A 13351-nucleotide genomic window follows, 5' to 3' on the forward strand; every position below is an offset into this window, starting at 1 on the left:
TCAGTGGAATAGATGGAAATACATGGGGTGTGACCGTGTGAGTGAAAAGACGTATAGTACTTTAGGATGTAAGATTTCTATTTCACTAAGGGGTGTCCATTTGAGGTTATTTATCTGTAAATTTTCCCATCTATTGTGTTACTAGGATTGTTTCTCAATTGTAATGCTGCAGCTCTACACTTCTACATAGTAGGCAATTGTAGAAACAATCTCGAGGAATGATGGTGAGATGGAAGGGGAATACTTGATGTTTGGTTAAGAGGATTGTGGGTGTTTCTTTAGGACACTTGACAGAGGACATCATCTTAGGAGTTAAATGTAGGGTTTGTTTCATAAATCAAATATATTGTTAAAACGATCTTGCTGAATAATGAGTGGTATTTGTTTAAGTTAGTTGAGTTTGCTAATTATGGTGAAAATGTTGTTATGTTTCTGGAACCTGATTTTGGTCCCTTCTAATACTCACTTGTGAAGTTTTGTTTTCCTTGCAGCCTATTGCGAATCTTACGTTTGTTGGAAAGTCTGAGTACATTGTGTCCACTTCACAAGGTTCAAGGCCCCAATTATCTCTCTGGTGTTTATCAAAGCTGTCAAGAACATGGTCCTACGACTTCTGGGTTGAAGGTTTGTACATTTCTTTGACATTGATACTCAGGTTTTTCCTTATGTTTGTTTTGGACTTTTGGTGCTCTTTTTATTGAGGGATCTTACATGTAAATGTTTTTTAAGATTTTTTAGAGTGAATCTATTAAAAACTTGTAACATTTCTTACGTAATTCGTTTAAATACATAGTTCAAAACTTGTCCGCAGAATGAGGAAGCACAAGATATGATTAATATTATATCAAAGAACATACTTCCTTCGTCCAAAAGTAATTGCGTCATTTTCCTTTATGAACCTTCACAATTAAATTGCCCCATTCCTTTTATAGCAACATGATCCCACTATATTTGAAAACTTTATTACCTCTCTGGTCCCCTACTCCCTTTCTCATTGTCTTCTGCCCCCCCCTTCCTTTCCAGTCTCCCTTCCCAGATCTGCTTCTCTGCTGTCCCCCTTTTCCTCCAGCAATGTACAATTGAACAAATCTAAGGCTTGGCTTTTGACCTTGTTCTGGTCATAAGGAATGGCTTTGTAGCCAGAGTAGGCTTTTCCAGCAGCGGATTCTAATATAGGAAAGTGTGTTGCGGGGGTGATGGGTGCAGTGGAGGGTGGATCTTTGATTGGGAGCCACAGACAGGTCGGAGGAAAGAGTGTTGGGCACTGCGGGGGGGGGTGTTCTGTCTGCTGGGGGGAAGTACAAGAATGGGGGGTGGAGCCAGGAGAGGGTTGACAGTGGTATTGGGCGGGTTCTTTTGGAGGGGAGAGGTATTTGCATAACACTTCCACATTACCATAGCAATTACCAGTGCGCTAACCAATATATATCACTGAGCATGCTAAAAACCCAAAGGGACAATTATATTGGGACTGTTTTTAAGTTTTTTTAGAGTGAATCTATTAAAAACTTGTAACATTTCTTACGTAATTCGTTTAAATACATAGTTCAAAACTTGTCCGCAGAATGAGGAAGCACAAGATATGATTAATATTATATCAAAGAACATACTTCCTTCGTCCAAAAGTAATTGCGTCATTTTCCTTTATGAACCTTCACAACTAAATTGCCCCATTCCTTTTATAGCAACATGATCCCACTATATTTGAAAACTTTATTACCTCTCTGGTCCCCTACTCCCTTTCTCATTGTCTTCTGCCCCCCCCTTCCTTTCCAGTCTCCCTTCCCAGATCTGCTTCTCTGCTGTCCCCCTTTTCCTCCAGCAATGTACAATTGAACAAATCTAAGGCTTGGCTTTTGACCTTGTTCTGGTCATAAGGAATGGCTTTGTAGCCAGAGTAGGCTTTTCCAGCAGCGGATTCTAATATAGGAAAGTGTGTTGCGGGGGTGATGGGTGCAGTGGAGGGTGGATCTTTGATTGGGAGCCACAGACAGGTCGGAGGAAAGAGTGTTGGGCACTGCGGTGGGGGGGGGTGTTCTGCTGGGGGGAAGTACAAGAATGGGGGGTGGAGCCAGGAGAGGGTTGACAGTGGTATTGGGCGGGTTCTTTTGGAGGGGAGAGGTATCTGCATAACACTTCCACATTACCAAAGCAATTACCAGTGCGCTAACCAATATATATCACTGAGCATGCTAAAAACCCAAAGGGACAATTATATTGGGACAGAGGGAGTATCATTTAACATTTGTGTTGCATGAAGTATATTTTGCTCTGCTATGTCTTATCCTGGCCTTTTTTGTTTAATATATTTGACCTTCCAAATGTACATTCTTAGAGAAAGAGCATATAGTTCTTTTGTATGCGGACGGGAAAAAGTAGTTTTGACATAGTCTGGGCAATGCTTGATTGGACAAGATAATCCCAACTAAAAGTCCAAAATTTGAAGGCTATTGATGTCTGTGATTTGTTGGTGAGGGATTCTCTTGCCAGGAAATACTTACTGTTCCAGAAAGTTCTTATATATTTTTTTATATTAATAACCGTTAAACAATTTTCGCTGCTTTATCATATGATGTTAACCAATAATTCTACTTTTTAAAAAAAATCATATGATGTTAACAGGTTATGGAAAAAAAGCAAAATAAAACAAAAGACAAATAAAGTTAAGATGAGTTTTTTTTTTTTGAATTCAAAATGCTAATATTAAGTTAGAAGTTTCTCTTTTGTATAAAAAATGATTTCTAGGAAAAAAGGAATGTAGTTAATCATTTTCTTTTTAAAAGCTATAAAATGGAATTGAAAATTTTGCAAGAAATAACATATTTCTCATTTCAAAACGATATTATCATAGTTGAAGTGTCCTTTTTTTTGGGGACCAAAACATGTTTATCAAAATGTAAATATTGGTAAAAAAATTCATAAATATTAATATATTCAATCTCGTTCAAGACATGGGACTGTTTCCACTTTCCAGCAGTAGTCCAATGGAAAAAATTGCGGATGTGGTCGAGATCGCAATCGCGGTAACATTTGTTGCGGAAGCGGCTTGTAACGGATGAATGGAACGGATCGCGGCCGTCGTGGCATGAAATTTTCCAAAAAATTCACATTAATATGTTCTAACCTTGGTTGCATTGTTTTAGTTTATGAAGCATTATTACAACATAATATAATCATATCTATATGAATATCATGTTTCATCAGCTATATAATTAATACGTAAAATATTTTTGGCCAATGTTTGAAAAGAACAGATGTAGTAGCGATAAAAATGTTCAATCACGGCGAGTTCGCGTTACGGAACAGACAAGCGGCGAGAAGTATGTGATTTTCATCATGGTGTTTCGTAACAGGATTTAGCGGAACGACAAATACAAAATCTGTTACATAATGGCCGTTCTGTAATGGACGTGAGAGTTTTAATTCCATGAATGTCCATGAAATACCATCGAATTTTAAAAGATTGGGGTGAAATTAATTACCCTTGTGCGTAGTTCAGAATTTTTCGAATTAATTTTCATACAAGTTATATTACTTCTGTTCTCCTCAGATCTTTGACATCTTATATTCTTGTTTCAAGTGCTTGTTTAAGAAAAATGACTATAATATTTTAATGTGCTGAAGATGCATCCTGATTCAGGCAGCTACTTTTTGTTGGTTGTGCAGCTGTTGCTTGTATGGAGGATGAATCCCTTTTTGCAGTTCTTGCTGTTTTTTCAGAGTCATCTGTCTCCACCGAATCACAAGGAACTCCAACTTCTTCTGGAGATGGCATAATCTTATTATTTGATGTGAATGTTCCGGTTCCAGTTGCTACGTGGTTGGTTAGGAAGGTATTACTCTTTCTAGATAGTTCATATATATGTTATGATTTTAGCCATTGGTTCTGACATGGTGTAGATTATTGCAAGTAATTTAATAAGTGACAAATATACTTCATGTACTCTTTTCCTATAATTGGATAAGTGACAGATATACTTCATTTCGTAATAATTCTGCTCAATTTGCTGTCGAGGTAGTTAACTGTGCAACTTTTTTTCCTTTTGGTTGGTGGGAGGTAGTGTGCGCACAATTTTTTGTCTCATGCACTTCTTGGGTACTGTGGTCGTCCAGTCCAACAAACCAACCATATAAAAGAGGGAGGGAAGGGAGATGGGGAAAGCTAGTTCTAGATGGAGCAAAACATTGGTTGGAGCCTTGATAAGGGTGTAGCTTTTGTAGTTTCTACCTGATTGAAAGTGTCCACTATTCAACTTCCTAATTCACTTTCATGACATAATGGTGGATGTGAACTTTTGAGGATTTTCAAATCTGGCCTTCTGTTTGTAATAGCAAAGACCATTGGAAAAAAGGACTCTTGATGTCGTGTTACCAAGTACACATGGAATTGGGACAAAGTAAAAAGAGATGCTTCTTGTTCTCTGCTGTAAAAGCTGCACACCCCTGAATCCACAAGTACCAGCAGAAGCCCAAGAAATCACTCGACCTCTTACATCTCTAACAGTCACAATGGTATTTCAGTTGATATTTCCTTTTCCCTCTGCTGAGGATTGAGGATCTTTCATCAATAATTGGGTTGAGGGATCCCAGATAATGTATGAGAAAGACTTTTGTATATTCCCTTGTACCATTCGGACTTGATCCTGGGCATGTTCAGTTACTCTATAGGGAAAGCCTTGAATTACTTGATTATCAAATTTAACAATTTATGTCTCGTCCTATTAATGGCAGCCACTCTCTAGACTACAAACCAACCAAAATAACTCTAAAAAATGGAAATTCGATCAAAGAACACTAGGAAAGAGACAAAAATATGGGCAAGGAACAGAAAATAAAACATCAAAAATTGCAGTTTTCTGTCTCAGCTTGGCGATTTGTAATAAAAATTTCTTTTATTATCAAGGCAAGCATTTATTTTTATTTTTCACTACTAACTTTTTTAGGGTGTTTACTAGAATTGGTTCAGGAATCAGGAGTCAAAATAGCGTATTACTGTTTTAACTTCTTTTGGGTAATCTAAAGGTTAAAGTCACGTGGGGACTAGGAAGGGCTAATTTATTGGGTTTCATTTTACTCCCTCTGTCCCATAATATAGTGCTTGATTCCATTTTTTCACGGGAATTAAGGTAAATAGAATCTAAGAGGAAAGTAAAAACTTTTTATTATTAAAGTAAATATTGTGTGGAAAAAGGTGATCTTAGGAGAGAGAATTAAGAATAATTGGTGAAAGAGCATTAAATGCAACCCTTGGGTTGAATAAACAAAGCAAAAAAACTATTTTCAAGAAGCAAACAAATTAATGATGACACATTTTTCTAGGCAAATCACAAAAAATTATGGAATTAAATATAGAACCAAGCACTATATTTTGGGACACCCAAAATGGAAATGAAGCACTATATTATGGGACGGAGGGAGTACTTTTTACTTTATCTACTTCTTAACACTTTTGACTATTCAACTCTATATTTTGACTACAAGTATTTCCTAACTACAACAAATTTTCCTCACCAAACTTATTGGATGAAAATTTTCAGAGATAATATTTATATAAACGCCGTATGTTCGTACCCGCGTCGCATTTTAGGACGCTATCCCCGTATCCTAAAATTTTAAAATTACCTTGTAGCACATTCGGATATTTACTCGTATCCAAGACTCGTACCTTGTCTAGGTTAACTGCAATACACCCACCTAGGCCACCCATTCGTTTTACTTACAGCAGGAGGACAAAACCATGACAAAGGAAAAATGGTGGTTCTAGAAAAAATGCCTCGTCACCCATTCTGTTATTGCCTGGATAATTATTTGCCTAGTCATTATATTCTGTTATAGAATTCTGTTGTAGAGAGAGAAAGGTGATGAGGTGTAATTAGGGGGGAAGAATCTGGGGAGTAGTTTCTCTATAAATAGTAGGATGAGTATGTAAAGAAGGCATTCAGAAAATTAGCCAAGTAATGAAAGGAGGGAGTCTGCCTCTCGAAAGCAGCACTAACTTAGCCTAATCTTGTTTGTTTATATTTCCTTGAGGTTTTTCTTGTGAAATCCAGTGGGTTCACCACAGTTGGTATCAGAGCAGCCGAAACTAAGGTGATTTAATGGCACCTAGTAACGTTTCCCAGAGAGTGGAGACTGTGGAGCAGAGCTGGCCGGAATCCGAGCGTCCATGGAAAAATGCGCAGGTTCTGTGCAGACCCAGCAGACCTTCCTCGATGAAGTGGCACGGATGAACGCTCAAATGAGGATGTTCATGGAGGGGCACAACCGATTCCAGGAGGAGGTGAGGGCCAGCCTACCGGAATTTGCCAATATACCCAACACCCCGAATTAAAACTAGAGCACGGGCGGGTCGAACTGGAGGTTCAAAAAACTTGACATGCCTTTATTTGACGGGACAAACCCTGATGGTGGATTATGCGGGCCGAGAGGTACTATGACTTCTACCGGTTGACGGAGGTCGAAAAGGTGGAGGCCGCGGTTGTGGCAATGGAGGGCGACACTCTCTTCTGGTACCAATGGGAGCATCGACGGAGACAGATAACTCAGTGGGGTGAGTTAAAAACTTTACTCCGGCGGCAATTCCGAGCTACCCAAGAAGGGTCACTGTATGAGCAGTGGCTAGCGGTGACTCAGACCGGGACGGTGGCGGAGTACCGGAAAAAGTTCATTGAATATTCGGCACCGTTAGAGGGGGTATCGGAGGAGGTGGCCATGGGCCAGTTCATAACGGGGCTCAAGGGGGAAATTAAGGCCGAGATCCGGTTACTTGGACCGCCCAATCTCGAAACGGCCATGGAACTGGCGTTTAAGGTGGAGGAGAAGCTCAGACACACCCAACCTAGAAACTCAGATCCCAAAACCTCACAAAACCCCAACCCATTTTTCCATAAAAACCCGAACCTATATACCAATTCCGGACCGGGCCGAAACACTTTTTCCAACCCAAACCCACAAACCACAAGAAGTCCAAACCAAAACCCAACCCTTAACCGAGCCAATCAAGGAGGGATAAGGAGGTTATCTGACAAGGAATACCAACACCGCCGGGAACGGGGGTTGTGCTACCGCTGTGACGAGAAATGGAGTATGAGTCATCAATGTAAACGACCGGAGTTGAGTGTGTTGTTGGCCACGGCCGACGAAGAGGACGAAGAGGAGAGCGACGTGATAGAGACCGGTATTGAAGAAACCAACCAACCCCTGGTATCGCTAAACTCAGTGGTGGGGTTTACTAACCCACGAACCATGAAGATGGTGGGGACCATCGGAGGGAAGGAGGTAGTAGTAATGGTCGATCCGGGCGCCACCCACAACTTTATCTCAACCACCACCGTAGCTACCCTCCAAATTCCGACAACCTCCACCGCCCAATTCGGAGTATCCTTGGGGACGGGGGTGGCGGTGCAAAGCCATGGTGTTTGTAAGGGGGTCAAGCTGCTGCTTCAAGGGTAATGGTGGTGGAAGACTTCCTCACCTTGGATTGGACATTCGGACCTTATTTTAGGGGTCCAGTGGCTGGAGAAGCTTGGGTCAGTCACCACCAATTGGAAGACCCAAGTGATGAGGTTCAGGGTTTAAGGGGAGCCCATCACCTTACATGGAGATCCTTCACTGGGCCGAACAAGGATATCACTTAAATCCATGATCAAGGTAATACAGAAGCACAAAGGGGGTATCCTTGTGGAGTTGTGTGCTTTAGGAGCAGACCCCATGGAAACCAAGGCCCAACCCTACCAAGCCCCGAAAAACCAGCCCTACCCAATATACCCGAATTTCTAAAAAGCGTCCTAGCCCATTATGAATCTGTTTTCCATATGCCAGTGGGCCTACCACCCAACCGAGCCCATGAGCATGCCATTAACCTCAAAGAAGGCACTAACCCAATTAGCGTGAGGCCATACCGCTACCCACAGATCCAAAAGAATGAAATAGAAAAGTTGATCACCGAAATGATGGAAGCCCGTATAATACAACCTTCATCTAGCCCATTCTCCAGCCCGGTATTGTTGGTAAAGAAAAAGATGGATCGTGGCGTTTTTGTGTGGATTACCGGGCCCTTAACAAAGAAACCTTCCCCGACAAATAGCCGATACCCGTGATAGATGAATTGTTGGATGAATTGCATGGGGCCACCATTTCTCTAAGCTTGATCTCAAATCGGGTTACCATCAAATACGGATGAAAAGGGAGGATGTTCCTAAAACCGCCTTTCGCACACATGATGGGCATTATGAGTTCTTGGTAATGCCGTTTGGGCTTACCAACGCCCCGGCCACATTTCAGTCCTTAATGAATGATGTATTTCGGCCTTTTTTGCGGAAATTTGTACTGGTTTTCTTTGATGATATTTTGGTTTATAGTGCAGATAAGGAGCAACATGGTCATCATATGGCCCAAGTGCTGGAGATCCTAGTGGCCCACAAGTTATATGCCAACATGAAGAAGTGTGAGTTTGGTCAACCCCAAGTCCTTATTTGGGCCATGTGGTGTCTGCCCAAGGGTAGAAGTGGACCAAAGCAAGATACAAGCTATGGTGGATTGGCCCATTCCCAAGAATATCAAAGAATTAAGAGGATTCTTGGCCTGACGGGCTACTATCGCAAGTTCATTGCCCAATATGCCACCTTGGCTGGGCCCCAACCGATCAGCTCAAAAAAGATGCATATGGGTGGACTGAAGAGGCGACTTGGGCCTTCGAAAAACTGAAAAAAGCAATGACCCACACTCCAATCTTGGCCATGCCCGATTTTAACAAGATTTTCATCATAGAGGCTGACGCCTCCGGGTACGGGTTAGGGGCAGTACTTATGCAAAATGACAGGCCCATTGCATATTATAGCCACACTTTGGGGCCAAGAGGAAGAGCAAAGCCCATTTATGAAAAGGAGTTAATGGCAATAGTGTTGGCAGTCCTCAAATGGCGTCATTATCTATGGCCGAACTTTTGTGATCCGCACCGACCAGCAGAGTTTGAAGTTTTTAATGGATCAGCGTGAGGTGGGGCCGGAATATCAGCGTTGGGTCCGGAAATTATTGGGCTTTGATTTTCAGATTCAGTACAAGCCCGGTGCGGCCAATAGGGTTGCTGATGCCCTTTCACGAAGGAGCCCCCCTGAGCCCACCTTGAATGTCCTAGCATCCAGCCCGGTTTCAAATTGGGCCCAGATACAAAACCAGTTGAAGGCAGACCCCTTCATAGCCCACATTATGACAGAGATACAAGGAGGGAAGTTGATTAAGGGCTATGAGATCCAACATGACCAGTTGTTTTACAAAGGAAGGAAGGTCCTCCCAAGCACCCACCCATTAACGAAAGAACTTCTCGAACTCTACCATAACTCTCCTTATGGGGGACATTCCGGCGACCTCAAAACCTACCTCCGGCTTGCCGCCGAATGGTTTTGGCCGGGCATGCGAAAGGCCGTTGCTACTCATGTTCGCCAGTGTGCCGTATGTCAGAAAAACAAGGCGATGACACAATCGCCGGCGGGGTTGTTACAGCCCTTACCGGTGCCGGCGCAGGTCTGGGAGGAAATCACCATGGATTTCGTGGAGGGGCTGCCGAAATCAAAGGGGTTTGACACCATATTGGTGGTAGTGGATCGGTTTACTAAATATGGGCACTTTATTGGGCTATCCCACCCATTCACGGCTCTCACGGTGGCAGGGGTTTTTATCAAAGAGATTGTCCGCCTTCACGGGTTTCCGGCCACCATAGTTTCAGACCGTGACCGCATATTCATGAGTATGTTCTGGAAGGAGCTCTTCCGCCTCCACCAAACCTTCCTCTTACGAAGCACGGCCTACCACCCTCAGACCGACGGACAGTCGGAGGTGGTCAATAAATGTTTGGAAACATACTTAAGTTTTGTGGGCGGAAAGCCACGAACTTGGGCTCAATGGTTACCTTGGGCGGAATTTTGGTATAATACCTCACCCCATGTGTCGATCAAAATGACACCATTCCGTGCCTTGTATGGTAGGGAGGCCCCCCACCTTCTCCGCCATGGACATGGCGCAACGGTGCTTGATTCTCTGGACCAACATCTACAAGAACGTGATGCTATACTGGACGAATTACGTGCCCAGATGCTTCTGGCCCAACAGCAGATGAAAAAAGTGGCTGATGGAAAACGCAGAGACGAGAAGTTTGACATTGGAGATTGGGTATACCTTAAGCTCCAGCCATACCGCCAGAAATCACTGGCTCGCCGTCCTTATGAGAAGTTGGCCGCCAAGTTCTATGGGCCTTACCAAGTCATCGCATGTGTAGGCACAGTGGCTTATAAATTGGCTCTTCCACTTACTAGCAAAGTTCACCCGGTCTTCCATGTGTCGCAGCTGAAGCGAGTTCAAGGGCCCCTTCCTACCCTCCCCACTCCACTACCTGACAGTCTCAATGGTGATTTGGAACTGGAAGTATTACCTGCCAAACTACTGGGCGTTCGTACCACTTTACATGGAGATGAGACTAGTCTGGAAGTTCTCATTCAGTGGCAAGGGTTGTCAGAATTTGAAGCAACTTGGGAACAATCTGCACTCATCCAAGAGCGTTTCCCTTCTTTCCACCTTGAGGACAAGGTGCGGGTTTGGGAAGGGGGTAATGCAATACACCCACCTAGGCCACCCATTCGTTTTACTTACAGCAGGAGGACAAAACCATGACAAAGGAAAAATGGTGGTTCTAGAAGAAATGCCTCGTCACCCATTCTGTTATTGCCTGGATAATTAGTTTGCCTAGTCATTATATTCTGTTATAGAATTCTGTTGTAGAGAGAGAAAGGTGATGAGGTGTAATTAGGGGGAAGAATCTGGGGAGTAGTTTCTCTATAAATAGTAGGATGAGTATGTAAAGAAGGCATTCAGAAAATTAGCCAAGTAATGAAAGGAGAGAGTCTGCCTCTCGAAAGCAGCACTAACTTAGCCTAATCTTGTTTGTTTATATTTCCTTGAGGTTTTTCTTGTGAAATCCAGTGGGTTCACCACATTAACATAGTTTATATGACATGCAGTACCCAACTCTTTTTGAGGTTGAATTGACTGTTAATTTGCATGAATCATAGACAATTGTTGCAAAATATAGTATTATGAATGTAAATCTGATGTACTTATTTCTTGGTTATCCAGGATGCTGTTTCATCATAAAAAGCACCAATACATATTGAGCTTGAAGTCTGACTATTAATTCCTGTTGATTATATAGTTAAAACTAAATACTTATTCTGATATGAACTAATGGTTATAGTTTTATACTTTTATGAATATAAATATATAACAGAGATATTAATGGTCAAAGTTGGACTACAAATCACAGAGGGTTTATATCAATGGTCAATGCTATGCAATATGTATACAATTGCTGACTGTCATTACATATTTTCATGCTAGGCAAAGGGAGGAGGATTAGCATTTCTCCAAGTTAATCAATCTTCATTGAAGGAGAATAGTTCTTCTGGAAGACCATCTGCTTTGCTGGCATATATTAACAGGGATCATGAATATGTTGTATTTGACCCCCTTACCCAAGAACAACAAGAACTCAATGTTCATCGGAAGAAAGGTTCAGCGGATTTCGAGGAAGCAGGTATGACTTAATGATACTACTATATATAGCCCTATCATCTTACCAATTTTAAGGAAGCTCTGTGATACAATGATGAATTGCTAGTTTTGTTGTAACATTTTCTGATCATAAGAGAAGGATCAGTCCCTATATTAATGTAATGATTCTGTGTTGGCTGCATTGGCTGTGTGCTTTTATTGGAACCTCAAATTATAAATCATAAGATATGCTGTTAGAAAAGCTGAAATCCTGATACGCTCTGGCTGATTCTATGTATTGTTCCCTGGAAGACTTTTGCCTTTGACATGGAAAGCCATCATGTAACAGCCCTGTTATATTTGTAAATCATTGATTTTGCAAGCTGAAAGTGAGATATGTATTGGGATTTTGCTTCATTCCATGCAGAGATTTTCTTTTGTTTGAAGAGGTCAAGGCCATGTTGTTTTCAATTAATATTTTCTGTTTAGACTTGTCTGTGCTGAACTGAGCTTTTTTTTTGCTGACGTGAATCAACTTCAATGAAATGCATTTTCAGTTCAAAAGAACATGGCCTAAAGCTGATCATGTCCTTGTTTCATGCACATTCGAGTATCGTAGCAGTAAGGTTAACTGCGTCTGAGAAAAGTTAAAACTGTCTCTCCAGAAAGAGGATAGATAGAATGATAGATACTGTACTGAAGAATCATTGTATTATGCGATTCCACTTGAGATGGAATGCAACTTACACAACATCTATAGATTTATTCATATATCTTCTTTCTTAGAAGTTTTTAGTTAAGCTTGCAGGATATGTTCAATTGCTTGTGATGCTGCTGTAATAGATTTCCTATTGAAACACTGACTAATAGTTGATAATTTTTTTGTTAGGACGATCTGGGTACGCTTCTATTTACGGGGAGCTGCCGCATTTTGATCCCAAGAAGATTATGCAAGCTACTATTGTGCCGTCAGAGCGTCCTTGGGAGACCATTTTCAACGGTCCCTCACATGCTCTTCCGCCACTTACGAAATTGTGTTCTGCATTTTTGGAATCATTGCTTGAGAAGAGAACAGCTAGCACTGGCTGATTTCTGAGCAGAATTTTGAATTGTAATAGAAATTTTGGCACGGAAATCACCTTTGATTTTCTTCTTCGTATACGGTGTCTATGTAACCACTTATTTACTCTGCTTAATGAAATGAAGAAGCATATTTAAGTATTAATGAAATGTTTCCTATTTTTCTTTTTGGGCCCCCCACTGGAGACTCACTGGTAAGAAGAAGGATCTTACTGGAGCAGCACCTTTCATAGGTCAGCCAGTTCAGCTACGCATACGCTTGAGAGTAGGGAGATATAAGTGTATTTTTACTCCCAAGTATAAGTAGGTAGTGGGGTTTAAACTTGTGACCTCCAAGTCATACGGTGAATTTTCCACCATCTCCACCAAGCAAGCTTGATTATGAAATGTTTCCTATTGCCTCTCAATATGCATGTTGAGCTCATTTTGTAGAAGAATGATGTAATTGTTATAGTAGACCTAGATGAAAACTTCTTGTCGACTTTTTGCTGTCTAAAAACTTTTATGCTTGCTGTAATACTCTTATTATAGTCTTATGTACATCACTTGTATGTATGAAAGGGGAAGGAGATGGACTCCACATCAGCTCGTACACATCTCTTAATTACAGAAGCGACTATTGTTGGCTTATAAATAAGAGATATAACAATAGCTGAAAACTCATTTTGTTATTCTAGTATGAATACTAGACCAACTACAAGAGGGGGGGTTGAATTGTTGTTGAGGGGAA

At 41.4% G+C, this 13351-nt stretch overlaps 1 protein-coding gene across 1 annotated transcript in view; it reads left to right on the forward strand.

The window, feature by feature from the left end:
* LOC104896097 (uncharacterized) overlaps window positions 1–12771 on the forward strand; it is a 29034-nt gene extending 16263 nt beyond the window's left edge. The window contains exons 13-16 of the mRNA XM_010682797.4: window positions 492–624; window positions 3667–3833; window positions 11389–11584; window positions 12431–12771. Of these exons, the coding sequence (XP_010681099.2) occupies window positions 492–624; window positions 3667–3833; window positions 11389–11584; window positions 12431–12630 (696 nt within the window). The 3' untranslated portion in view covers window positions 12631–12771. The remainder of the gene's footprint in view (window positions 1–491; window positions 625–3666; window positions 3834–11388; window positions 11585–12430) is intronic.
* The last annotated feature ends 580 nt before the right edge of the window (window positions 12772–13351 follow it).

This window comes from Beta vulgaris, chromosome 6 (assembly GCF_026745355.1).
Source record: "Beta vulgaris subsp. vulgaris cultivar EL10 chromosome 6, EL10.2, whole genome shotgun sequence".
NCBI lineage: Eukaryota > Viridiplantae > Streptophyta > Magnoliopsida > Caryophyllales > Amaranthaceae > Beta > Beta vulgaris.